Here is a 23,114-nt window from a genome sequence, read left to right as displayed (position 1 = left end):
GCGCTGCTGGGGGCGTCACGGGTGTTGGTGCCCCTCACGGCATCACCGATGACATCACCGCTAGCCCCGCTGCTGCCCGTTCTGGTGTCACCGACGCTGACGTCACCCCCGGGGGCGGGGCGGGGCGGGGCCGAGCCTGCGCCGAGTCCTCCCGCTCGCCTGGGGGCGCTGTGGGCCGGCGGGAAGGAGCGGAAGTGAGGCGGCGGGCGCCGTGGTAACGGCGGGGCGAGCGGCGGCGGGATGAACGCGCCTCCGGCCTTCGAGTCCTTCCTCCTCTTCGAGGGCGAGAAAAAGTGAGAAGCGGCGAGCGGGGGGGGCGGGTGACGGCTTTTGGTCGGGGCACAGACCCTGGTCGGGCCGCGGGGGGGCCGGGGGGGAAGGACCGGGCTCCCCGGACGGGGAGCCCGGTCCTTCCCCCCCGGCCCCCCCCGCGGCCTCCCGGTCTGTAACGGGGCCGGGGGGAGCCCCTGTGGTAACGGCCGGTCTGTATCCACTCAGGATCACCATCAACAAGGACACGAAGGTGCCCAACGCCTGCCTGTTCACCATCAACAAGGAGGATCACACGCTGGGGAACATCATCAAGTCGTGAGCTAAGGCCGGGGGGGGTGTGTGTGTAAATTTTGGGGGGGGGATTAGGGCTTTTTTTTTTTTTTTTTTTTTTTTTTTTTTACCTTGGGAAGTTTAGTCACGTTGTGATAGATGTTGTCAGGGTAAAGCAATTCTGCCTTTAAAAGTGAGGGGTTCGTAAAGCCCTGTTTCAAAGCGTGTTGGGAAAGCCCATCAGAAACACAGCTTTTAAATTCTTTTTTTTTTTAATATAAAAAGAACTTTTGTTTGTGCTGCGTGGTTGTTCACTGCTGCTTTTCCGTTCCAGGCAGTTACTGAAAGACCCCCAGGTGTTATTTGCAGGGTACAAGGTCCCGCACCCGCTGGAACACAAAATTATCATCCGGGTCCAAACCACCCCGGATTACAGCCCCCAGGAAGCTTTCACCAACGCCATCACGGATTTGATCAGCGAGCTTTCCCTCCTGGAAGAGAGGTTCAGGGTAAGTTTGTTTCTTTTTTTCTTCAAAGTAATTCAGCTTCTTGCAATTAAAAGTGAAACAAAGGGAGGGGTAGCGTATCTTAGAGCCGCTATTTGATACTTGGCTTCTGTCAAGGCGTGGTGGAGCCTGCCTGGTCTTAACGGTTCAGTGGCCGCTCTGTAATTCCCTAGATGGCCGGCATTGGTTTTCTCACAGTCTTATTAGTGTAGAAAATAATTTTCTATTCTTCTAAAAGCATGGGGTTTTTGTTTTTTTTTTTCTTTACTTCTCCTGCCAAACCTTTGGGACAGTACTTTTTTTTGGACCACCTGTCATTGCTTTCTGCTCAACTGTGCCGCTGTATTTATTATTTATTCAGCCCCTGATTTTTGAGACTTAATCTGCCTGAAAGGTTACTCAGACAAAACCAGGGGGTTTATGAACAGGATACTGTCTGTGTAGCGTTCTCTGATGTGCTGGTAAAAGGTAACAGTGCACCAATTTTGTAAATATGTTTTGATTTTAATTTAAGTATTATTTTTCTGGATGGTGTCGAGATTTCCGCTGAAGGTTTGTAGCTCTTCCTGTGTTTCACAGAAGACTGTTATGAATGTTTAAACTAACCTTCTCCAGCTCAGCAATGGTTCTTCTCTTAGCATATGTATGTTTGTGTTTTACAGGTTGCTATTAAAGACAAACAAGAAGGAATCGAGTAAAATCACCCCATTTAGAGCGGACTGTGCTTCTGAGGCAGAATGACGTGTCTGTTTGTTAGTTGAATGCTATATTTAAACCTCCATTCATGGCAAATATTTTCCCCCTTGTCCCACTTATGTTTAATTTTTGACAGCAGCAGTGACATTCTGAGGTGATTTTTTTTCTACTAGACAGGCACTTTGCCAAGAGGATAAATGTCTTGTTTGATTTGATGGATAAGTCATTAAAATTATTTCTACTTTTCCATTTGGAGCCATAAGGCAAATATTTGTACTGGGCTGTTGGCGAGTTTATTGTGAGTGTACTGCCAGAATGAGAAGCTGCTGAGTGACAGTGGTAGATGAACTCCGCTTTTCCTTTTCAAAAAGTCTAGGCACTCTCAACCGAACTGGTATTTTGTTTTATTAAGTGTCATTTCTATAAAACAAATGCACAAATTGTGAAAACTTACAGTAAAAGAAACCGGATGTTTACAATGACTTAATGAGTTTAACAAACTCTTACCTTTTTTTTTTTTTTTTTTTTTTTTTCCTCTTGCACGTAATAGCTGGTCTAGAAAACTTCATGATTACATGGGTAACAGTCACTAATACTGCACTATTTCAAAGCACGGGAATGAAACTCTGTTACAAGGAACTATGACTTCTTCCAAATTGCTGTTATGTTCACACTAGTTAGAACAACAAGGTAAGTAAAAGTAGGGTCTGATACCACATTGTTTATTAGGACTTCAGTCAGCTGCTCCCCGTTTGCTCGAAGCTCTGGCCACTTGAGAATCTACGAGGAGAACAGAGTTTGGGTAGGAAAGGCACAGTGGTATTGTCTCTGAAAGTGGGAGGTTATTAATTACTGCAAGGCCTGGTTTGATGATTGGGTTGCTGTGGAATCCACTTCCCTACCAACCTGGGGAAGCTGAATGAATGAAAAGGTTCTTCCCCTTTCGGAGGGAAGTGGTGCAACTTTATGGTACTCCTCCTAAAGGAGCAGGGTTTAATGCAGAGGGACTTGATCAGAAAGGAAAAAGTGAAAGCAGCTGGAGCTAACTGTTGACTTGGGCAATATGCTTGCAGAAAGTTTATGGAACGCTAGGTCACGTCACGCCTATATATAATGTGGCTCAAGACCAGGCTCTGGAGTGAGAGCCTTTGTATGTGTGTGCCTTCATCGCACAAGGGAACAGTAACTGCCCAAAAGAGGACTATCACTGGAGGCCAGGGACGTATCAAACCAAAGAAAAAAAGGGTGGCATGAGCTTGCGGAAGCAGTGAGCCCTTTCCTGTGTACAGTTCTGCCAGGAACAGCCACTCTGGCTTCCCTCCCCGCAGCCCACCAGGGAAATGGTGTCTGCATGCTTGTATTGTCAGGCTTTCCAGTTTGACCACGAATTTTTTACCGAGGACCCTTCTGCTAGGAAAAGTTGCCAAGCTGCAGAACGCAGGAGCAAACAGCCCTGCTTTACAGCTCCTAATTCCTGTCACAGTTGTGTTTGTGTGAGATTTGAAAGATGGCCTTGGTCATGCTCTGGAGACGATTGCTTTTAATTGCTTGTGAGTGTTAGGTAGAGAAAACACTAGGCATGTTCTGGTGCAAATCTGCTCAGGCGACTTGGGACAGCTGCACGGGGAGCGGACGGGAGGTCTGCTCAGCCCCAGCGGGTAAATGAGACCTACCTGTGTGGGAGGGATCTTCTTGTCTGAGCGTTTTCCCTTTGCAGAGCTCCATGCTGCTGTGTAGTTTGAGAGGTTGTACATCCACACACTTCCCATCTCATCACCACAGAACACGTAGTCTTTTGCTGTAAGACCAAAAGAAGCAGCTGGAAAACGTGTGGAACTAAGAGTCCATTCTGCTATAAAGCAGAGCTCAAGACATGCTGTAGGATCCTAGGGGAGGATGTCTTATTTCAGCAAAACCTCTTTCCGGCACAAATATATCCATCATCTACCTTGCTCTGAAAAAAACTCAATTCATTTAAAGATAAATCAGCTATCTTACTCTAGTAGACAAAAGCTAGTGATAAGTGTTTTGGGATTTCTTTTTAGACTTTTTTTGGTTTTGGGAAGTGGTGACCAGTCAGGTTTGTCTATTCCTTGTTAGTGTTAAAACCCAGCTGCCTATCGTGTGGTGTTCCTACCCCTTACTTTAGATGCACTAAGCATTAAAATGGCTCCAGAAAAGCTACAGGGCCAAGCCATCAGCTCTGTGAGCTTTAGAGACCTGTACAAGGAAGACCGTGTTGGTAATATAATCGGTCCATGTAATGCTGTAAAACCTCAGTTGTTCCCCCTTGTATGGCAGATGGTATAGCTGTAATTATTTGTTACTTATTTATATATAGCTGGTGCTGGGCTGTTGCTGCCCAGTGCTGGAGCTGTGGTGCCGGGAGTTGAGGGCTGGTGTTGCTTGCTCACTGATGGGGGCTGAAATCCAGGCCTCTGCCTCGAACTACGGGCTCTTCTGATGGGTGAAAGGGGAGGCAGGCACAACTGTTCAAAGCAAATCTTGACCCACGCGACCATCTCTGCTGTAGTGACTGGCACAGCCTTGCTGCTCACCCGGAGGAGGGGTGCTGCCTACCTGGGCAGGTACTGAGCGTCAGGTAGGACAGGTCTGTCATAGACCACTCCAGCTCAGCTAGAATAACAGCAGATACCGTTCGCTGGCATCCTTTTCCCTTTGTGTCAAAAGACCGACTCCAGCTCCATAAGTATATGCATCCCGGTTTAGAGCTCTTGGAAGCTAGGGAAGAAAGACAGGAGAGGCTGTGTCAGTTGCGGAGATGTGAAATGCCTCAAGACAAAGGCTGGCCTCTGGTGAAGGTGGTCCATCCAGAAGGTGGCTTTTAAGACGTGGGACCTGGTACCGACAGCAACTGTTTCCATCTCCTTTACCTTATTTCAGGATAACTGGAGGCTGCAGAGGGATGTTCAGTCCCATGCTTATGTTCCTGAACTGTAGAACAAGCATAAGCTATTCAGAAAGACCCAGCCCATGCTTTAAGCATGCTCCCAGATGTGGGAACCCCCAATTCCCCTGCAAAAAACTACTGCTGCCACCAGCCCTTGAGCAGAAAGGGGCTCTCCTCCCTTCTGCTTTGGCACTGCTTGGCCAAGCGTGCTCTCGGGGATGGGTCCGTCTGATTTCCAGTCTTGCTCAGACATAGGTTTGCACCTCTAGCCCACATTTCAGGGAAAGCTAAGTGGCTCTGGGAGACATCTTCATTCTGTGTAGCCCCCAAAAATCTAAAGAAGAGGTAGTCACACCCCATTCAGTCCCTCTGCTCATCGTGCTGGCTTCAGCCTGCCACATGCTGAGGTGCCTGACTGTTTTTCTGCATTGGGCTATTGTGTTCATACTCACCAATGACATCATCATTCAGAAAAGCCAAACCGTCAACCCTGTGAGATGTTGTAATGCCTCCATCCTCATCTGGAAACTGGAATATGGCTTCAAAAGGCCTAGAGTAGAGAGAAGGGTGAAATGAGTCAAGTCCTGAATGGGCAGCAGTGGAAGGGCACTTGGGTACAGAACCCGAAAGGAAATTCATGTGTTAGTGAGTCTCCCGCCAAACTCAGATGAATTCTCACTTGAACTTATGCTTTTGGCCACCTGGATTTATTAATACAGCAGAAGCCTGTTTGCTTAAGAGACTGCTGTTTTACTTCATCTGTTTTTGTAGGCATCAGGATTAGTCAGCAGGGCATGACTTTGCTTGCTTCGTTCTTGTAATTTTTTTTCTGTGCTCCCATAAAACTCACATACCAGAAGCAGGGTAGGCCTTGCTGTGAGACTGGAACTCAATCCAAGAATTTACACTCTCTTACGCCACTTCAAGATGATATGCCCTTAAGTTTCAGGGTATTTTATTGCACTCATGTCAGCCTTCCTTCAAAGCAGCCTGCAACACTTGTAGACTGGAGCATCAATACAAGCTCAGGGCTGTGAGCTTTGAACACTCCTTTAGCATTATGCTAGTATTTTTTTTCTTGTCACTATGTGAAGGGAATATGTTTTAAGTTTGGTAGGACATGCTGCTTTTCTTGACCAGACCTCCTTGGTTAGAAATAAAGCCTTTGCTAGGACTGCCTTTTCTTGTTACAGGAAACAAATGCATGCCCCCAACTTTTGGTTCTCACCTGCTTTTTTGTTCCTTATCCAGTTTTATATTCCAGGCAAAGCAGCCGCTTTCACAGCCAGCCAGCAGGTACTGATCTGGGCAGGTGGGGACTGGGGCAATCCGTAATGGAATAGAGATCGCTTCCAGCACCAGCAGCTGGCTAAAAAAAAAAAAAAAAAAAGCAGTTAAGTGGTGCTGCAATGTGATAGTTACAGGCTCCTGGACTGGCCACATCTGTTTTTTTGAACCTTTACCTTGCTTTGAAATTGTAGTCACAGTCTGGAATCCCAATATCCCAGAGTGCAATTCGCTTGTCATAGGATGCAGCTGTGGGACACAGAAGAGAAGCAGGTAGTGACACCGCTGCTCATCTGGCTCTTCTCGTGCTAGCTGGCAATTCTACCTGTGTCACAGGCTGTAACACTCTAAGCCTGTGGCATCAGAGAGCTCATTAAAGCACAGCAGCAGTCACAGAGGCTCCTGGCTCAACACCACTTCACAGACATTGTCAAACATGCACGGTCAGTAATTTGCATTCTTATCCTGTGCTCTAAGAGGAGCAGATAAAATAAAGTTTGTTTCCTGGTGTCCATTACTAAGTTGTGGCTTCACAAGGTCACTAATTAGTGCCCCTTTGAGCTCATGTTTCTGGTTGTGGGTTCTAGTGGAATCTACAATACAAGGTCCAACCTCTACTCTTCGGCAGACACCACTTTATTCCACATGTCTGCAGCTTACTGTGTTCACATCCGCAGCAGCTCTCATTGGGAAAGTCAGGCACTGATGTAAAGTGTGAAAGACACTTAATGTCCTTTGTCACCAAGCTGATGTACTGATAGCAGAAACAATCCTAATCAGATGGCATCCCTCAAACTCAGAGTAAATGGGTTAGTGTCCAGTCCCCAAACAGGCATGCAAAGACTCTCACTTTATTACTATAAATTTTCCTATGTAATGTAATGAGCCTTGCTGTCCACACCATTATATGGGTGTGCTATCAACCTCCTTACCCCTCTAGGCTTCTGCTTTTTGCACTCTTGAGCTGCTTCTTGAAAAGTATTCACTACAGATACCTGTGTTTTAAAAAAATTCCACTTTTAATGGTTCATGTAGCACTCTAACCACTCCAGGATGTGGGCAATTGTAGGCAAAAGAAACAATGTGCTGTGGGGGGCAGGTGTGGTCTGAAAGGGTCTGTAACAGCTTACTTTACAGGCCTGACAATGCAGCTGCAATTTGTAATATGATGGTTCATTTCTTACCAGTCCGTAAGCCTCTGTGGGCCCTACTGTGGCAAAGCTCTCTTCTACATCAGGACCCGAATAAAAACTTCTGACAAGGCACAGAACTCAAAATAATTTTCATTTATTCAAAAGCAATTAAGCGCGTAGTTTTGCTCGTTGGAAAAAATGAAATCCAACAGCCCATTATACGCTGCATTGCCCCTGTTGCCAAGCTTGATGAGAGCCCTGCCAGCTGACCGCTTGCTTCCTGGCCCCCAGCAGGCTGCTCTGGCTATCATTCTTCTTACTCATCCCTGCGGAACGGATCCACTACTGGCCTTGTTTGTGGCTAATGCGTGCGTGACAGCCACCCTGAGAGCTACTGAGAGGGAAACGGGAGCTGCTGCACCTCAGCTAAAGAGTCAGGCTTTGTGGCTGAAACATTTTGTACCTTGTGTAGATGACTGCCATATGACACTAACAATACTCTCTCCATAACGTCTGTCCATGCTCTCTGTGCGTGTGTGCGGTCCCTACCTGCGCCTGCTTGCACTGGGGACAATTCCCCTTGTTAAGGAAGCCCAGCCTTTTCTACATTAGGTACTAAAGCTAAAGAGATTCTGAACCAGAGACTTACTGAGAAGAGGTGAGTTTCTCGAGTTGGGCTGAAGCAGACAGTAGCTATGGGCTTTTTATGAGCCTTTATCTCTCCATAGCAGAAGTCAGCCGCCACATGAATCAGCTTGACAATCCCTCTCCTCCCAGCAGCTGCCAAGATATTATGAGATTTTTTCCGACTGTCGCTGATTACCATTGTGAGGGTTGTCCATGCAACACTGAAAAACTCCTAGGATAGAGAGAAACCAAGAATAGCGTGAAAGAGAACAGCCAGCAGGATGGCTGTTAGCTCAGAGATAAGACAACTATCACAAGAGCTATTCAGGTGAATGACACGACTATTCGAGCTGGAGCATCGAATCTCAAAACAACCCCTCAGAAGAACATAAACTATCAAAACAGGATGTTTATTCCTCTATGCCATCAAGCAGTCTTAGCAGCCTGGATACACAGACGTATGCCTGTGTGAGGAGAAGACAGCCAGACTTATCTTTTAAACTAATAAAAAAGAAAAAATAAATCAAACCGGGCTAAAAGGATAAGCAAGAAATATTTACTATCTATCTTCATCCTTTTAAGACCTGTCCAAGCTAATGCTTGAAACCCTTTCAGAACTCTTTGTAATGTATATTATATATACATGTATGTAATTATAACAGATTATGGTATTTCCATTTAATGCTTACTCTTCCCACTTGCAACCTACCTCTGTAGCCACCTTATACTTTTTCAGCACCGTCCCTGTCTCACAATCAATCAGACAGACAGATTCCCCTCCACATGTTGCCACGGTTCTGGAGGAGCTCACAATGGGATCTGAAAGATTGAAAGAAGAGGTGAGAAGTTCCCAGGTTCACAGATAACACATGAAGACTGCAGCTTATCACTGCCTGGTGCTCTCCCAGTCTCCTGTTTTCAAAGTCAAAGAAGGAGTATGTAAGCAAGTCTCTTCCTGATAATGGAGACTACAGCTTGAAGGAGCAGGGTCTAACGCATGGAGTCCGCTGGGATTCCAGAGCCAGGTGGTTCTGGGAATCCTGCAAACCTCTTTAAGAGCTCACCTTTCCTGGCTCCACAGTCTAGCAATGGCTCGAAGACACAGGACCAGAGCTGCGTTTTAAAATCCTCGCGGCTGTTGCCTTTACTGTGACACTGAAGAAAATGCAATGGCTCTGCACTGACATCCTCCTACAATAAACCATCCACATTTAGAAAATTCATTCCCCTGACAGCGGTTTGCCTGTGATTGCCTTGACAGAACCCTCTACTGAACACAGCAATTTGAGTTAAACTGAAGTATTTTTCAGCCCTTCTGTGCTACAGAGAACAGGAGAGACTGAGGTGCCACCAATGCTCAAGACTCCTAAACCAGCAGTCAGCTGTTTAGAAAAGAAGTGCCCAGCAGACCCCAGCAGTGAACCCCATTTCCTGCTGCAGAGAAATGTGAAAAAACCTTTAGATCCCCGCTGGTCTGAGCTGAGGGGGAAACACCTTTCCCCATGCAGCCACCAGTTTGACCTGAGAGCAAGTCATGCCAGTTCTATTTCTAAGAACGGGCTTTCTTTCAGTGCACCACCTTAGAGCGCTGGTCCATCCATCCCCTGCAGGGGATTCACTGTCTCCAGGGGGGGGGGGGCCTTCCCTGACGCCTCTGAGAGATTTAAAACAACAGAAAAAAAAACAAAACAAAAACCGTAACTCACAATATATCTGGCCAATTATGAGCTCCAAGCTGTGTAGAGCTCTGATGAAATCTGAATGCGGCTCCTCCCACTAAACCAAGAGGCAGAAAGCCAGTCCCAAGGGGGCTGATGAACATACCTTGCCCTTGGAGTTCTTCACTGGAGTCAAGCTAACAACTCCGTTGTCCTGCTCCTGGCTTTTCTGTTCCCCTGTCAGCTGGCCGGATCTTCTGTTGCTTTGCCCCTTGGGACACTGCTCTCCATTCTTATGTGTCCCTTCAGCTCCCTGCTCAGGGGTTGCCTCTTTGGCTGACTGGTTCGATGTTCTTGGTTTATCAGGAGCTGGGTCATCCTGCACATGACTGGACTTTCTGGGATTAACTACAGCCTCCTCCTCAGTCTTTGCCTGGGACTTGGATCTCTTGTTTCCAGACCCCGATTTTGAATTATTTCTTTTCCTCTTCCTGGGCATTATCGTGACCTATAAAGCATGTTGTCAGTTTCTGCAGGTTTCTAGCTTCTCTGAGTTGTGCAGATGATTTGTCAGTCAGAGATATTAATTATTCAAATGCAAGTACCCTCCCACGGTTATAGACTGGGTTCCAAATATCAGACAGCACAGAGCTGCAGAGTTCCTAGAGGCAGAAGCTAATGAAAATCACACAGCCAGCCTCATTTTCATCTCCCTTCCCTTGTCCCAGTTACTTACAATTTACATATGATGTGGAAAAACAAATCTGGCCCATGGACCGAGGGGGTTTAATCAGCAGCCATTTCAAAGAAGGCAAGCACCATCACAGTCTGGCCATGCATCAGCTCAGTTCTCTCATAAAAATATCCCTTCCTCAAAGGATAGGTGGACTCAGTAGGACTATACTCTTGAAATCTTTTGGGTGTCCTATGAGAATGGAAGTGCTCTCCTTTTGGAGAGCAATTCTACCTTCACATTGCTGGGAAAGCTTCAATCTGGCCATAAAGAACAAGTCTCAGCTGCTGAATACAAGCTGCAGCCTGAGACTGCCCCTACGGTTACCAAAGGGTCATAAATGTAAACTGACAAGTGCTACTGAATTCGTAAGAAATAAAAAGAACATTGTTAATGTAACTGGAAAAATCACCTACCTGACCCACGTCCTCTGCAGCTTCCCTGGGGCTCTCTGTACTTTCTTCCTCATTTTCATCCACCTTTTCCTCTAGTTCAGGATCTGTGTTTAACTCCAGACCCAGTGAGTATGCCAGAAACTCTTCTGCAATCATTTTCACCTTAGAAACAAATATGTGGATATGTAAAAAAAAAAAACCAAAAGACAAAAAGCAACAGCAGTCAAACTCTGATGTGTAATGACAAGAGCTGCTTTGCTGAGTTTTTAGTATCTGCTTCCACTATTCTACGTGAATTCCACAACTGATGGATGAGTCGTCAGCTGAGAGCCTGGCAGGCCAAATCCTCCATTACATGACCCAAGAACTTCACTTTGTCATGGGCATCCAGGGTACACATTTGCAAAAACAACAGCACAGCAATGAAAACAAGACAAAGGAGAGATGGAAGCCTCAATGGTATGTATGCACATACAATTAAAACATACGTTACAAACTAAATGGTATCTTTCCCCACTGGGAGTAACTACAGTTCTGTCATTATCTTTTCTCCTTTCATACAGCTTCCATCAAGACCAAAGGTTGCCATTAGAGTTATTTGCAAATAATTAAGTACTAAGGATACTGCAGTCTTGTTAATTAGTACAAGTATCATTATTGCTTATGAATTAAAAAACAATGTTTAATGGCAGTCATTGCAACTTGGTGCACGTTTAGTCCTAGTGCTTCTCTAACTGCTTAACAAAGCAGTGAAGAAAACCAGAAAAAGTGATATCACCTGTCTGCAAGAGCCCTGATACCCTGAACCCAAATCCATGGAGCTTTTTAATCAAATCCATTTCAGAATCAGGCTGCAGAGTCCTTGCCTGAAGAACAGAAGGGTAAGCGAAATGTAACCTACCCGCCAGCGGGTGAATTCACTGAGTGAGCTGGGTCCATATACTACATTGGTTTGTACTGACTTCAGGAACTTTTTCTTGATGGACTTCACTTGCTCAGCTGTATATTTCTCAGGAAGTTGGGGTCACGGAAGAATTTTTCCCAGTGAGCAGTAACCTAGGCAGAAAGACTGAGTTTATCCAACAGAACACTACAGAAAACCACAGCAGAAAAGCACAAGAGTACTTGTGAAAGCATTTAAGAAGTTGCCAACCCTGAGGCTCTGCTAGCTACACGATGGCACTGCTTCCATTTATTTTATCAGTGTTCAAACCATGACTTCAGCTAACAAGAAACCCAATTCCTCTCAACCAACTTTAAGTGAGTGTGGCTAAGCAGATACCATCAACATGGACCCAGAGCAATGCCTGATTTCATGCCTCTGGATCCATAGCAAATGGTCTTAAGGAGTCTTGCGCTATGCCCTACTAACAGGGAGCACCTGACAGGTAACTAATTTATTATAACAGGCATGGCATAACGGGCATGTTTGAATTTTCTTGTAGTTCAAGTGTGTGCGTAAGCAGGACTGCTGCACATGTCATCCCCATTTATAAAGATGCTTTGAGTCCAAAAGGCTTCTGAACTATGGGCACAATCATGCAGACGCTCACCTATCAGCACAGTTTCCCATCTGAGAGTTTCTGGTGGGTAGTAACACATCCATAAGCATTCGGACCCAAGAGACATTTTACATTTAGACACACAGCAGTAAGAACTGGGCAGTCAGGTACAAAGCAATACCATCAGGGAAAAGTATCTGAGTATCTGGGGCACAGGCACCAGCACAAAATGAACAGCACGGGGGAGCATTTGGTGTCTCATTAAACAGCAAACCGTGCCCAGTTGCCTGGAGAATAAAAGGCTGAGCAGCCCTCACCAAGACCCTTTGAGGTACAAAGTATTACACAGATAACACTTTGCACAATAAGCCATCCCAGTCTTCAGTATTTGGTCTCTCCACCACTGCTACACAGAAGGAATTAACAAAATCAACTAACGAGAATACAAATGCTAAGAGCAGTACTGTACAAAACCCCCCCTTTTTCGTAATAGAACAATAATTTTGCTCAAGATCACAACATGCTTTGTGGGGACAATCTGTAGGAGCTAAACTGTGTATGTAAATGAGTGAAAATACAGTTGCAAACATGCACAGCTGAAGAAGAACAAACAAATCCTTGTTCCTGGTGTACGCTGGAAAAAGCAAGATTATCCTGAGCTTGGTTTTGTGCTCCCCATGCCTGGGGCCAGGACAGTAATGTAAATTAGATGAGGAGGTGTATGCAGCTGTTATGTCAGCACCAGGCTTCTCCCATTTTTTAATGATGATCGGAGTGACCTGAAAAACCAGAGGGTCACACACAGACCTTGTTGGCCCTGCTCCTGTGATTTAAACTGAAGGCAGAAGTTGGCTATACAGAACAGGTAGAGCAAATGTAAGCAGTGACCAGAGAAAGCAGCAGTAAGACATTTACTAGGTGGCCAAAACCGCAGGCTGTGCTTAGATCATACCAGAATTATTGTTAACCATTTGATGCTTGTTTGCAGCTCTGTCATTAAACTGAGCACAGTATTTAGTTACTTCTAAGGTATTTAGAGATTAAGAAAATATCACACATCTTACCTTGCTGGTGAGCTTACGACTATTGACACGCCTCACATGATTAGCCAGTTTGGTTATATCCTTGCCATTGAGTAGCCGAAGATTTTGCAAAAGAAACATTACTTTATAGTCATCGTTGAGCTAGAAAGAGAAGGCATTGGAGTTACAAAAATTGTATGCATGGTACTTGCTTTAGCTTTAGTCCTTTATTAAAACACAGCCAAGGATGAGAAGAATATATTTAGTCAGGAAAAGTAATTTCATGAAATCTTCTCAGCAATTCCGACTCGAATATCACCTTTTAGTTGTAAATTAACCTTCTCCTATGAGTTGGGATCTTAAACTGCAGACAGAAGACCTGCCTCGCACTTAAGCAGTACTAACATCCAACACAAGGTGGTGGCGGTGTAACCGGCCTCATCAGCTCCGGCCTGAGTGCAATGCAGGGTATTCTGTTCACATCCTTTAACTCTGAGTGAGCATCTAATACAGAGGAAGGCCTGCCCTGCCTACAGTAAACGAATACCAGCTGGGATTCTGTGGGTCAGGTGTGTTTTAGGTCAGACCAGTTCCCCAATCCAGTTTACCATACAGCCGCACATATACTTCTGCCAGCACGCAACAGCAACTAGCATCTGGGTCCGGGATGGTGGCTGATGCCAGTTTAAAGCACAAGTAAAATTACAGTTTCAGATGCTTAAACCGCACAGTCAGCAGAGCCTCTTGGGAGAAGTCAGAAAACCAAAACTAGACTAATCACCAAGTTTAAACCCCCCATCAGATGACCAAATCTGCTCTTCCAGAGCACAAGGGGCACTAAAACTAACATCTAAGAAGGACATTTCTACGCAGTTATTACTATATTTTACACAAGCATGAGCATAAGATATCCTGCCTGATAAGCTACCTAAGATGGGACTTTGGCCTGGAGAATCAGCAGTTCAAGATACCCAGATTTTAATATCCGAGTAGTTTTGGGCAAGTCACTTCTGCAGATTGGGAAATAGTGGCACAAACTGGTGAAGGGGCACAAAAAGACTGGCTGCTTTCTCAGATGCCCTAACACTTGCTGCCTAAGAACAACATACAAGAACTAGGCACAACTGCTGTTTGTTTCCCCCTCTATTTAATGCTTAGCTTCTAAGGATGGGAGGTAACTCACTGTCAAGTACACATTGTTCTCGTAGGTTAGCTCCTCGAGCAGAGGGAACTGTTTCAGAGCAGTTACATCTTCTAGTTTGTTGTTGTTGCAGTTTAGGACACGCAGATCAGGCAGGGTTAGACTGTTGGGAAATTTGTCCAGTAAATTATCAGAGAGATCTAGTTTCTGCAGATGCCTCAGACGGGAAAACAAACGTGGGTCTAAGTCTCCAGTCTTCAACTGCAGCTTGGACAGGCTGAAAACAAAAGAGAACACGAACTATCTGCAGTTCATTGGAAAAACAAGTGCTGACTTTCACAGGATACAAGGTCCCACCTGGTGGCACCTCTCAGTCTAGCACAACTCACTGGGTAAATCTGACCAAACCTGCGTTTTCTTGTCTGCAGCATTCTGGACTGCAAGCACACATACCTGGAAAAGGTGCTGTGTCTGAGCTAACAGACACCATCAGAGACGCAAGACTACCAAAGTATTTGCAGTGCAGTTAACCTGCAATCCAGATAAACCTCCTATGGATAACAGAGCTGGCTGTGAGCAGTGAATTGCCGGAAAAGTTCTTGCTCATATTAAAAATTACTACACCTCTAAGAACGTTGGTATTTTATTCCTTTGCAACGTAAATTCAACAAAACAAGCTGCAGCAATACAAGACACTTATTCACTACACCGTCAGTCTAACCTGTCCACAGAATGACCTAGATTCATTATTTCACTCATTTTTTAGAAATCACCATCTCACAACTGGTGTAAGCAAGATAAGACTATGGTGATTCCAAAATGCTAGTCCTGTCCTCCCCCTCACTTCATGCTGACACCTGCATTCACACAACGACGTAGCAAATTTGATCAGTTAGCTGATCTGGTTCAAAACTTTTCTTCTCTGCTTTAGAAGTTAAGTTCAGGCCAAGTGCAGAGTAGGTCCCCAAAGCATTTGGCTGTTTTCAAAGAACTAACTGCACAAAAAAGTGATTCTTCCATTTCTCTTACAGTGAATTTTACTGCAAAATCTTCCCATGGCAAATATGGAAATCTACCTAACAAAATCCCAAGGCTGCCACCAAAACAGAAGCAATCTGTCCTGAAAGAGGAAGAGGGGCAATATTTGTGAGGGGGAAAAACCACTCCTTCTCCGTAAGAAAGTGAAAACTGCATATTATAAGAAGGGTCATTTAGATTTGATTAGATCATTTAGTTGAGCTCCAAAGAGAGTTTCTAGTCCTGACAGCCGACATCTCTTGAGGATACAAGGCTGAGTTCCTTTAACAAACAGAATCTCCATCTCTAATGATTAGTTAAAAAAAGGCCTTCTAAATATAAATGAAGTGTGAATAAATAAGGTAAATAAAATTAGGAAGGAAGACCACTCCTCCTTCACTTGTCATCTCAGAAGCCTAACCAGCCAGTCAAAGCACGTAAGAAAGGTTGAACAGAATTCAGCTGGCTGCAAAGCGTAGTGCGACTACTGTGTCATTTTGGGGAGAAACTCAACACAGTGTTCCCCAAATGGACTTTCTGAAATATAACCCTTCAAAATCATGGTACAAAGCTGCATGGAAAAAGCCACACTCTAGAAATTCACTACTTCAAACATCTCAACATCACTTTGTTACCCAGATTACTGCAGCTTATACTCTTCAGATAAACTTTTGATTTCTCTCTAAAAACAATCATTTTAGCACAAGACAAACTAAAAGAAATAACTTTGAAGAGTACATATGAAACCCAAAACTCTTACATCAGCAACAAAAACAACAAAGGTGCCAGCCAGAAATTGGCTAGCTGAGTCACTCAGATTGACCAGTTCTGGAATAGCGAAATTCCACTGTATTAAACATTTGGAAAGACACATATTTTCAACGACCTCTGTTAAGGATCTGAGCATCAAAACTGTTTTTACTGGTTTCTAATTGTGTCAGAGTTTATTCTCCCTCTCTGCAATGTTTGAGGTACTAACATAATTAGATTTAGAAGAGATGGAAAGTGATGGAGGGAGAGGAAAAGGGAGGGGAAATAATGCCAAAAATATTTTTTAAACCCTCTAAAATCTAGGCCAGAAGAGATTCTCTTATTCACATTAAGCAATTGCTAGCAAAGACAGAAGTGGTTTGGGGGTAGGGAGTATATCTTAGGGTTAGGAAATCAGGATCCAGCCTTAAGCAGTTTTACAGAAAGAAGGTGGCAGCATATATACAATATAAATGGTGAAAAGAGGTGCTAACTGCTGATAACCTATCTAGTGAATGCAGTTCCACTAGTGCTCACTGGTCCTGCATCGAGAATGCCATCTCCTGTTCTGTGCTTTGTAACCGTCTCTCTTTTTTCAGTAAAAATGCTTAGGGGAAGAAAGACAAAAAAAGGGATCGCCCAGGCTGAATTCAGCTGGAATTTTCCATGGGCCTGTCTGCACTTACTTCAGCGTCTCGATCTTTCGGAGCCTTGTAGATCTTGGAACCGCTCTTTCCAAAAGAAGTTCTGTAGTAATTTTTGACATTTTTAATCTCCACCCCTCTGCTGGAATCACTAGTCAGTCAGCTGTAGGACCTCTTCTCGTAACCTTCCTGGTAAAACAAACAGGAATAAGAGGAAAGCCTTTCAACTGACTCCAAAAGGGGAAAAAAAGAGTTATGAGTTTAGCTACTGATTTTGCTGCTGTGTTTGAAGTCGCCTTTTTTACACAGTTGAAATGAAAATACTAGAGATTGTTATTACACTGGGCACACACTCTCAACACGCTGACCCAACCCATCTCCAAAACAACAGAGATACCTCCCTCAGCTATTAATGCGACAGACTTGCTGTAGATGAAAGCTGTCCACGGGGCGACAGCACTCAGGACTAGGACAGTCTCGCAGTTACCTGTTTGTACCTCTCCTGCACAACAGGGCTCTGCTCCAAGAACTCTGACACACTTTCAAATAAACAGCCACAGTAAGAATAAATACACCTGTTGTGAATGTCTTACTCCCAAGAAAATGACACAGGGCGCTCAATGGCCTGACCAGATGGATAGACACTTGGCTGACAACTTCTAAATTCCCTAAAATTTTTGAAAACCGATTAATTGATTACCAGAAATGTAAATACCCACCGATCAGCAACATCATTTCCTCACCAAGGAAAAAAATCAACAGCATTCTGTATGTTATTGGTAATTAACAGATGTTTTCATGCGTTGTTGTGGATAGGATAGTGCCTGCACACGCATGGATACGCTGATATTTAGAATAAGAACACTGATAGGGCCAAAGTAGCTTCAGGAAATTACTAGTTCGTGGCTCACCACTCCTTCTGACACAGATTCCAAGAGAGGGAAATATAAGAGAACAGAGCTCCAAGGCCAGGCTCGCTACTGTCTTTTTGTGTTAGTCTCACTGCTGCCTAAACGCCACTCCAGTAAATCACGAGGAACACGCAAGGCACTAAGCTGTCCTTAGGCTTGACTTCAGCACCATAACATGCCTACAGCACCCGGACCGTCGGGTTTGATGAGCGATGGGGCATTGCTTTGTTAACACCTGTACTTAAGGTCAAGCCTTCACGTATGGAGTATTTTATACCAGCATAAAGAGCATTGAGCCTGAAAAACAGCTGGAACAGCAGCTGTTCAGGATTTGATCCTTCAAGCGACAGAGCTGTCCCTGAAAGCCAAACCACAGGATCAGGCCCTTCCTTACCTGCTGAACCTAATAAACCTCCCTAAGCTCTAGTATCTATAAGAAAAATTTCACACCAGCGACTGTGGATGTTCCCATCACCCTCTCTTTGACCACCCCGACACCTCAGACCACCCCGGGAGCAGCAGGGCAGACCACGACGTAACACGGCCCCATCACCACAACATCACGGGTGACGCTGCAGAAGGCACGTTCAATTACCCGGGGGCCTGACGAACCCCGTAACCCAGCCCAACTGGGAACCGCCACCAGAAGCGGCCGCTGACCCTTCTCCTGCCCCCCAGCAGCACCTCTCGGGGTCGGCAGTGCTACAGCAGGGTGTCGGTTCAGGCCAGACTAAGGCAGCAGAGAATAAAATGAGTTTAGTTGTAACTACTCCGCACCAGCCGGACCACCGCCTCGCCTAAACCGAGGAGAGCCCGGCCCAACCGGCGCTGCCTGCTGCACGACACCCCCACCGCCATGCTGGGGATGACAACGACGACGACGACGGCCTGTCAGCCCATCCAGGGGCGGCTTCCCGGGTGCGAGGCGGCCCCTCAGACCGCGGCAGCCCCAGGGCCGTGCCCGGACCGCCGGGGCACGGGCTGCTGGGCGCAGGCCGCGGCACCGCCCGCGGGCAGGGACGGCGGCCCTGGCTTCGCGCCGAGGCGGCCAGGTGCGGCTCTGGACCGCGGTCGCCGCCTCACGCTGCCCCCGCGCGGCGCCGCCTGCCCCGAGCCCGGAGACCGCGGTGAGGGCCGGCGCCTGCCGCGGCCTGAGGCGCCCTGGCGGGGGGGGGGGTGTGTGCGCGTGGGGTGGCGGGACTACAACTCCCGGCGACCCCCGCGGCGCGGCCGAGCCCCGCTCCGCTGCTCGGCGCCGCGGGGGCTGTTGGGAGAGCGAGTCCGGGTGTCCCCCTCCCCACCCCCGCTCACCCGACCCGACCGACCGACCGCGCGGCCTGCGCCCAGCCCGTGTGTCCCGCCGCCGCCTCGGCCCCGGGCCTTCCCCCGCCCCCCCCCCCCCCGCTCCCCTCACCTGGAAGCGGGCCGTGCCGCGGCGGCGGGAGGGGAGGAGGAAGAGGAGACGGGGAGGAAGGGGAGGGGGGGGGGGAGCCGTATCCTGAGCGCAGGCGGCGGGGATGGAGGCGGCGGGCGGCGGCGAAGGGCCGGGCTGCGGCTGCAAGGGGATCCGCTCCTGCCTGCTCTGCGAGGGGCCCGCGCAGGCCGCTCCGCCCCCGCAGGTACCGGGGAAGGGGCGGCGGGGCGGGGCCGGCGGCGGGGCGGGGCCGGCGGGAGGAGTCGGGGGGGCGCCTGCCATGTTCCCCCCGGTGTGCGGGCCTGGCCCGGCCGGGCGAGGCGAGGAGGGACACCCCCCCCCCCCCCGCTGCCCCGCCATGTCGGGAGAGGGTCTCGGCTCCCCAGGGGGCTGCAGGGCCCCGAGCGGGAGCCCCGGCTGGGGACAAAGCAGAGCCCCCCAGGGCTGGTCCCCGGCGGCCTCCCCTGAGGTATTTGGGAAAAGGGCCCGTGTGCCTTCGCCTTCGCCTGAGTAAGGTAACAGATGCACACGGCAACCTCAAAAGCCGAGCCAGACCGTACCCGAGTCTCCTACGTTAAAAGACAAGACAGGTTCGCTACCGCTTAGCCTCTTGGCCCTTGGCGATTTTTATCAACTTTCCTCATTCAACATTTATTGATATGACAAACCGTATCTCTACAGCCGGCCTGAGGAATACCAACCATTAATCTCCTTATACATTTGGCACTGAGGATCATCTGTTCTTCCCCGGCTTTGCAGGATAAAGACATTACTGGGAAAGAAAAGCGGCTCCAAGCAAGCAGCACAGGAATGCTGCAGCTGTAAAAAAAAAAAAAGCAGGGAAGAGTTGTTCCCCAAAAGCAGCTGTAAAATTTCTCATGTCTACAAGAATCCTGTACAGACGGTTTTCATGCTGCAACATCAAGGTTGCAGGGGTAAATCATGGAAATACCTTATTGTGATAGGTTTTCCCCTCACTGCTTTTTTTTCTTCTCCATTGTTTTTCCACAGGGAGAAGATAATTTCACTTACTGTCCAGCAACAGGCCTAGCTAAAGGAAATGAGCACTCAGAATTTGCTGGCTGGGCTTTTCCATTTCCAGGGGTGTTTCTGATGGAGGAGTTCATTAGCGAAGATGAAGAATCTGAGATAGTTGAACTGATGGATCGAGATAACTGGAAACCATCACAGTCTGGCCGAAAGAAACAGGTTTGACTTTAGAAGCACATTTGTTCTTCCGTCCCTCTGGAAAAGGAAAGCTGTTTTCAGTTAAAACACAGAACATTTACATGTTTCATTAAATGTTTTCCTTTGGAAGCTTTTCCTGAAATCAATTGCAAGAATTACTCCTAATTAAAGTCAACTTCTTGCAAAAATATACAGTAGTTGCAACAAATCATACTTGATTAAAGTTCACACAATCTCCAAGTGAAAGAAGTGGGTGTTTTGGTTTTACTTTGCAAGTGAGAAATCTAATTCCAGAGAGATGAATGTAGCTTCACTGAGTCCTCTTGCAACCTGGTGACCAGGTCACTGGAAGAGATGAGAACTCAAAAGTCTTGACCATGAGCCCTGTAGGGATCACAGCCTCTCAGAAAAGACTCGTCCTAGATTTTTCCTTAACGCTAGCTTTTCCCTTCTTCTTTTCCAACAGGACTACGGACCCAAAGTGAACTTCAAGAAACAAAGGCTGAAAGCTGGCAGCTTTACCGGTTTGCCAAGTTTTAGTAAAAAGATTGTGGCACAAATGAAGGCCTGCTCTGTACTAGGCGGTTTCTTACCCGTTGAACAATGTAACCTGGACTACATGCCAGAAAGAGGTTCTGCCATTGACGCACACTTTGATGACTGGTGGCTTTGGGGAGAGCGTCTGGTTAGCTTAAACTTGCTCTCAAAAACTGTGCTATCCATGTCTTGTGATTCAGAGGACAGTATCCAATTATTTCCCACTTTCAGTAAAGGAAACGGGGAATTAAGTCCCCCTGGATCTCTTACAGAGACGTCAGCATGCAAAAATTCAGACGAAGAGGGAATCGACTGCATTTTATCCCCAAGGCTTGTTCCAAGTAAAGAGGTGAGTGTTGCCATTCACTTACCCCAAAGGTCTCTGGTGGTGCTGTACGGTGACGCACGGTACAAGTGGAAACATGCGATTTACCGAAAGCATATAGAGCATCGCCGAATCTGTGTCACATTCAGGGAGCTGTCTGCAGAGTTCAGCGCTGGAGGAAGGCATGAGCAACTGGGTAAAGAACTTCTAGAAATAGCTCTTTCATTTCAAGGAAGACCAGTGTGATCAGCAAGAGGAAGCCGAAATTGCATTTTGTTAGGAAATTTGAAAAATAAAGTACAGAATTTGTACAGCTCTTTATTTCTGAAGTGTACGTAAGGAACCAGGTGTGTACAGAGATAAGCTCAATCAAATGGAAATTTAACAAACAGAAATAAGAGAGTGCAAGGAAGGGGTGGGCTATTGGTTTCTTCAAAGACTCTCCTGGGCAATGGGAACTTTTAGGCAAAAGTCAGAAATGAGCTGTTGTATTCATTGTAACAAAATGCAAAAAGCAAATAGACAGTTTTTAAATACTGAAATGAAACCAAGAAAGAATCATTAAACTGAGCCGAGTATCAAACTGCCCTTGGCACAGATTCAGCCCAAACTCTGCAGCAGATTTTGACCCTTCCTGGCCCGTACTTGATTCTGTCATACTGCTTTTTGCATTGCACTGTGCCATAGGGACACAACTATCTTCTCACCCGCTTCAGATAGGTCCTTTAGAGATCAGCTCTCCAGGGGAGGAGGGTAAGCACGCATCTCTCCACAGATAGTACAACACACTGAGAACTAATTAAAGTAATTATCCTTTGCTGAAGATTCATGCTCTAACAGTGAGGATTAATCATAAATACCGTGTGTGACCTATATCTTCTGGGACCAAAGAGAAGTGTTTGCAGAGGGCCGAAGCTGACTCTTCCGCAGAGACAGCTTGGACAGAGTTCAGACCAAAGACTTGCACAGACTGTGTTATTTTCTGATCATTTGTCATCTCTGAACCCCGCTGTCAACTCTCAGTAGCAAGAGTCTGATTTTGGGAATAAGCTGGGCAACAGACTGCAACACTGGCGGCTATCATTTTTTTTCTTGGCACCTCCAGCAGTCAGGTTTGAATCATGCCTTGTACCTAAGATTCAAGTAGTCATTTGTAGCAGAAGCTGATTTGAGGCCATCTGTCTGCTCTGAACAAACTTCTGTGCTCTTGAAAATGAAGTTGTGCCATGGAAGAAGTGTGATCCTTTAATAAACACAGATGTGTCATCAAAACCATTCAGCACAGTCACACCTACAGCAATAAAACAACACTTTACAATGCTGCCTGGTTTTGGTCAGTAAGGAAAAGGGGGGGACACGCTTATTGTGTGGGATCTTAGTGTCCCTGCACAGGTGTATCCCTGCCCTAGCAGTACTTCCTTGGCACAGCGCACAGGTTTTACTGTATAGTAATGCATTCGCGCCATAGACACTGCCCTCTGCTTCAGGCACTGTGGGGGAGGGAGCTCTTCACCCAACAAAACAGTTAACTAGAAAATCAGTTGGGTGAATCGGAATATTTGTTATCAGTTTAAGGTAACAGATAACAACCACACTGCTTCTTAGCTGTAGTGAACCAGTTTCAGTTTAGCCCAGTATTTGAACAGTTGGGGACATCATCTACATCATAATTCCAACAGGGACCCACAAGCAAGGCTCCCCTGGGCGGTCCTAAACCCCAAACTTCCATCCAGACCGGCCGGTGAGTGCCACCTACGTGCTCCAGCAGCAGTTTCGGCAGTCACAGCATGCCCTCTCTGACAGAAACCCATCACTGCAAACGCAGCCAGCCCACATGCAACAGGCAGGCCACGCTTGCTCACAGCAAGCTTTATCCCAGGAGATTTCTCATAGGCTACCACTTCTTCAGCTCACTCCCAAAAGCAGGTCCTTGTGCTCTCAAAATAACAGTTCCTAACCTTTTTCTGGTAGACTGCTGTGATCAGCACTGTGTCACTGGTGTCCACGGGGCTCAGCAGCTGTGGAGAGCGTGATGTCCCCAGGTCAGCGCCTGGAGCTACCGTCGGAGCAGAGGACCTTCGGCCAAGCAGGAGGACACGGCTGGCAGCCTGCTGCAGCTCAGCACAAAGCCACACTACGGGAGGAAACCCAGGGCAGGCTTTCATAGCTAAAGC

The 23,114-nt window shown here is 46.8% G+C and overlaps 3 protein-coding genes across 3 annotated transcripts; 2 read left to right on the top strand and 1 right to left on the bottom strand.

Moving 5' to 3' along the window:
* The first annotated feature begins 153 nt into the window (after positions 1-153).
* LOC115347535 (DNA-directed RNA polymerase II subunit RPB11-a) lies at positions 154-2,227 on the top strand. The gene is made up of 4 exons (XM_030029021.2): positions 154-293; positions 499-588; positions 878-1,052; positions 1,712-2,227. Exons 1-4 carry the CDS (start codon positions 241-243, stop codon positions 1,745-1,747), a joined length of 354 nt encoding a protein of 117 aa, XP_029884881.1. The 5' UTR covers positions 154-240; the 3' UTR covers positions 1,748-2,227.
* LRWD1 (leucine rich repeats and WD repeat domain containing 1) lies at positions 2,135-16,724 on the bottom strand. The gene is given in 16 exon segments (XM_030029022.2): positions 2,135-2,525; positions 3,419-3,543; positions 4,326-4,487; positions 5,109-5,206; positions 5,885-6,025; positions 6,120-6,192; positions 7,722-7,935; positions 8,413-8,522; positions 8,768-8,894; positions 9,528-9,869; positions 10,511-10,651; positions 11,391-11,510; positions 11,513-11,545; positions 13,056-13,175; positions 14,197-14,431; positions 16,608-16,724. Coding segments are annotated over 16 exon segments (2,262 nt in total). The 5' UTR covers positions 16,688-16,724; the 3' UTR covers positions 2,135-2,384.
* A 2,248-nt stretch (positions 16,725-18,972) lies between these two features.
* ALKBH4 (alkB homolog 4, lysine demethylase) lies at positions 18,973-21,256 on the top strand. Its single transcript, XM_030029013.2, has 3 exons — positions 18,973-19,095; positions 19,902-20,099; positions 20,545-21,256. Exons 1-3 carry the CDS (start codon positions 18,994-18,996, stop codon positions 21,184-21,186), a joined length of 942 nt encoding a protein of 313 aa, XP_029884873.1. The 5' UTR covers positions 18,973-18,993; the 3' UTR covers positions 21,187-21,256.
* Positions 21,257-23,114: the final 1,858 nt, after the last annotated feature.

Source organism: Aquila chrysaetos, chromosome 10 (genome assembly GCF_900496995.4).
Source record: "Aquila chrysaetos chrysaetos chromosome 10, bAquChr1.4, whole genome shotgun sequence".
Taxonomy (NCBI): Eukaryota; Metazoa; Chordata; class Aves; order Accipitriformes; family Accipitridae; genus Aquila; species Aquila chrysaetos.
This window is presented reverse-complemented; position numbering and strand designations above follow the sequence as displayed.

What these genes read in the sequence shown, in the direction of transcription:
- LOC115347535 (XM_030029021.2), top strand. Translation starts at nt 241, where the DNA reads ATGAACGCGCCTCCGGCCTTCGAGTCCTTCCTCCTCTTCGAGGGCGAG. An exon ending in CTCTTCGAGGGCGAGAAAAA is followed by an intron (nt 294 to 498) that starts GTGAGAAGCGGC and finishes GTATCCACTCAG; the next exon opens with GATCACCATCAACAAGGACA. An exon ending in TCCTGGAAGAGAGGTTCAGG is followed by an intron (nt 1,053 to 1,711) that starts GTAAGTTTGTTT and finishes TGTGTTTTACAG; the next exon opens with GTTGCTATTAAAGACAAACA.
- ALKBH4 (XM_030029013.2), top strand. Translation starts at nt 18,994, where the DNA reads ATGGAGGCGGCGGGCGGCGGCGAAGGGCCGGGCTGCGGCTGCAAGGGG. An exon ending in AGGCCGCTCCGCCCCCGCAG is followed by an intron (nt 19,096 to 19,901) that starts GTACCGGGGAAG and finishes GTTTTTCCACAG; the next exon opens with GGAGAAGATAATTTCACTTA. An exon ending in AGTCTGGCCGAAAGAAACAG is followed by an intron (nt 20,100 to 20,544) that starts GTTTGACTTTAG and finishes CTTTTCCAACAG; the next exon opens with GACTACGGACCCAAAGTGAA.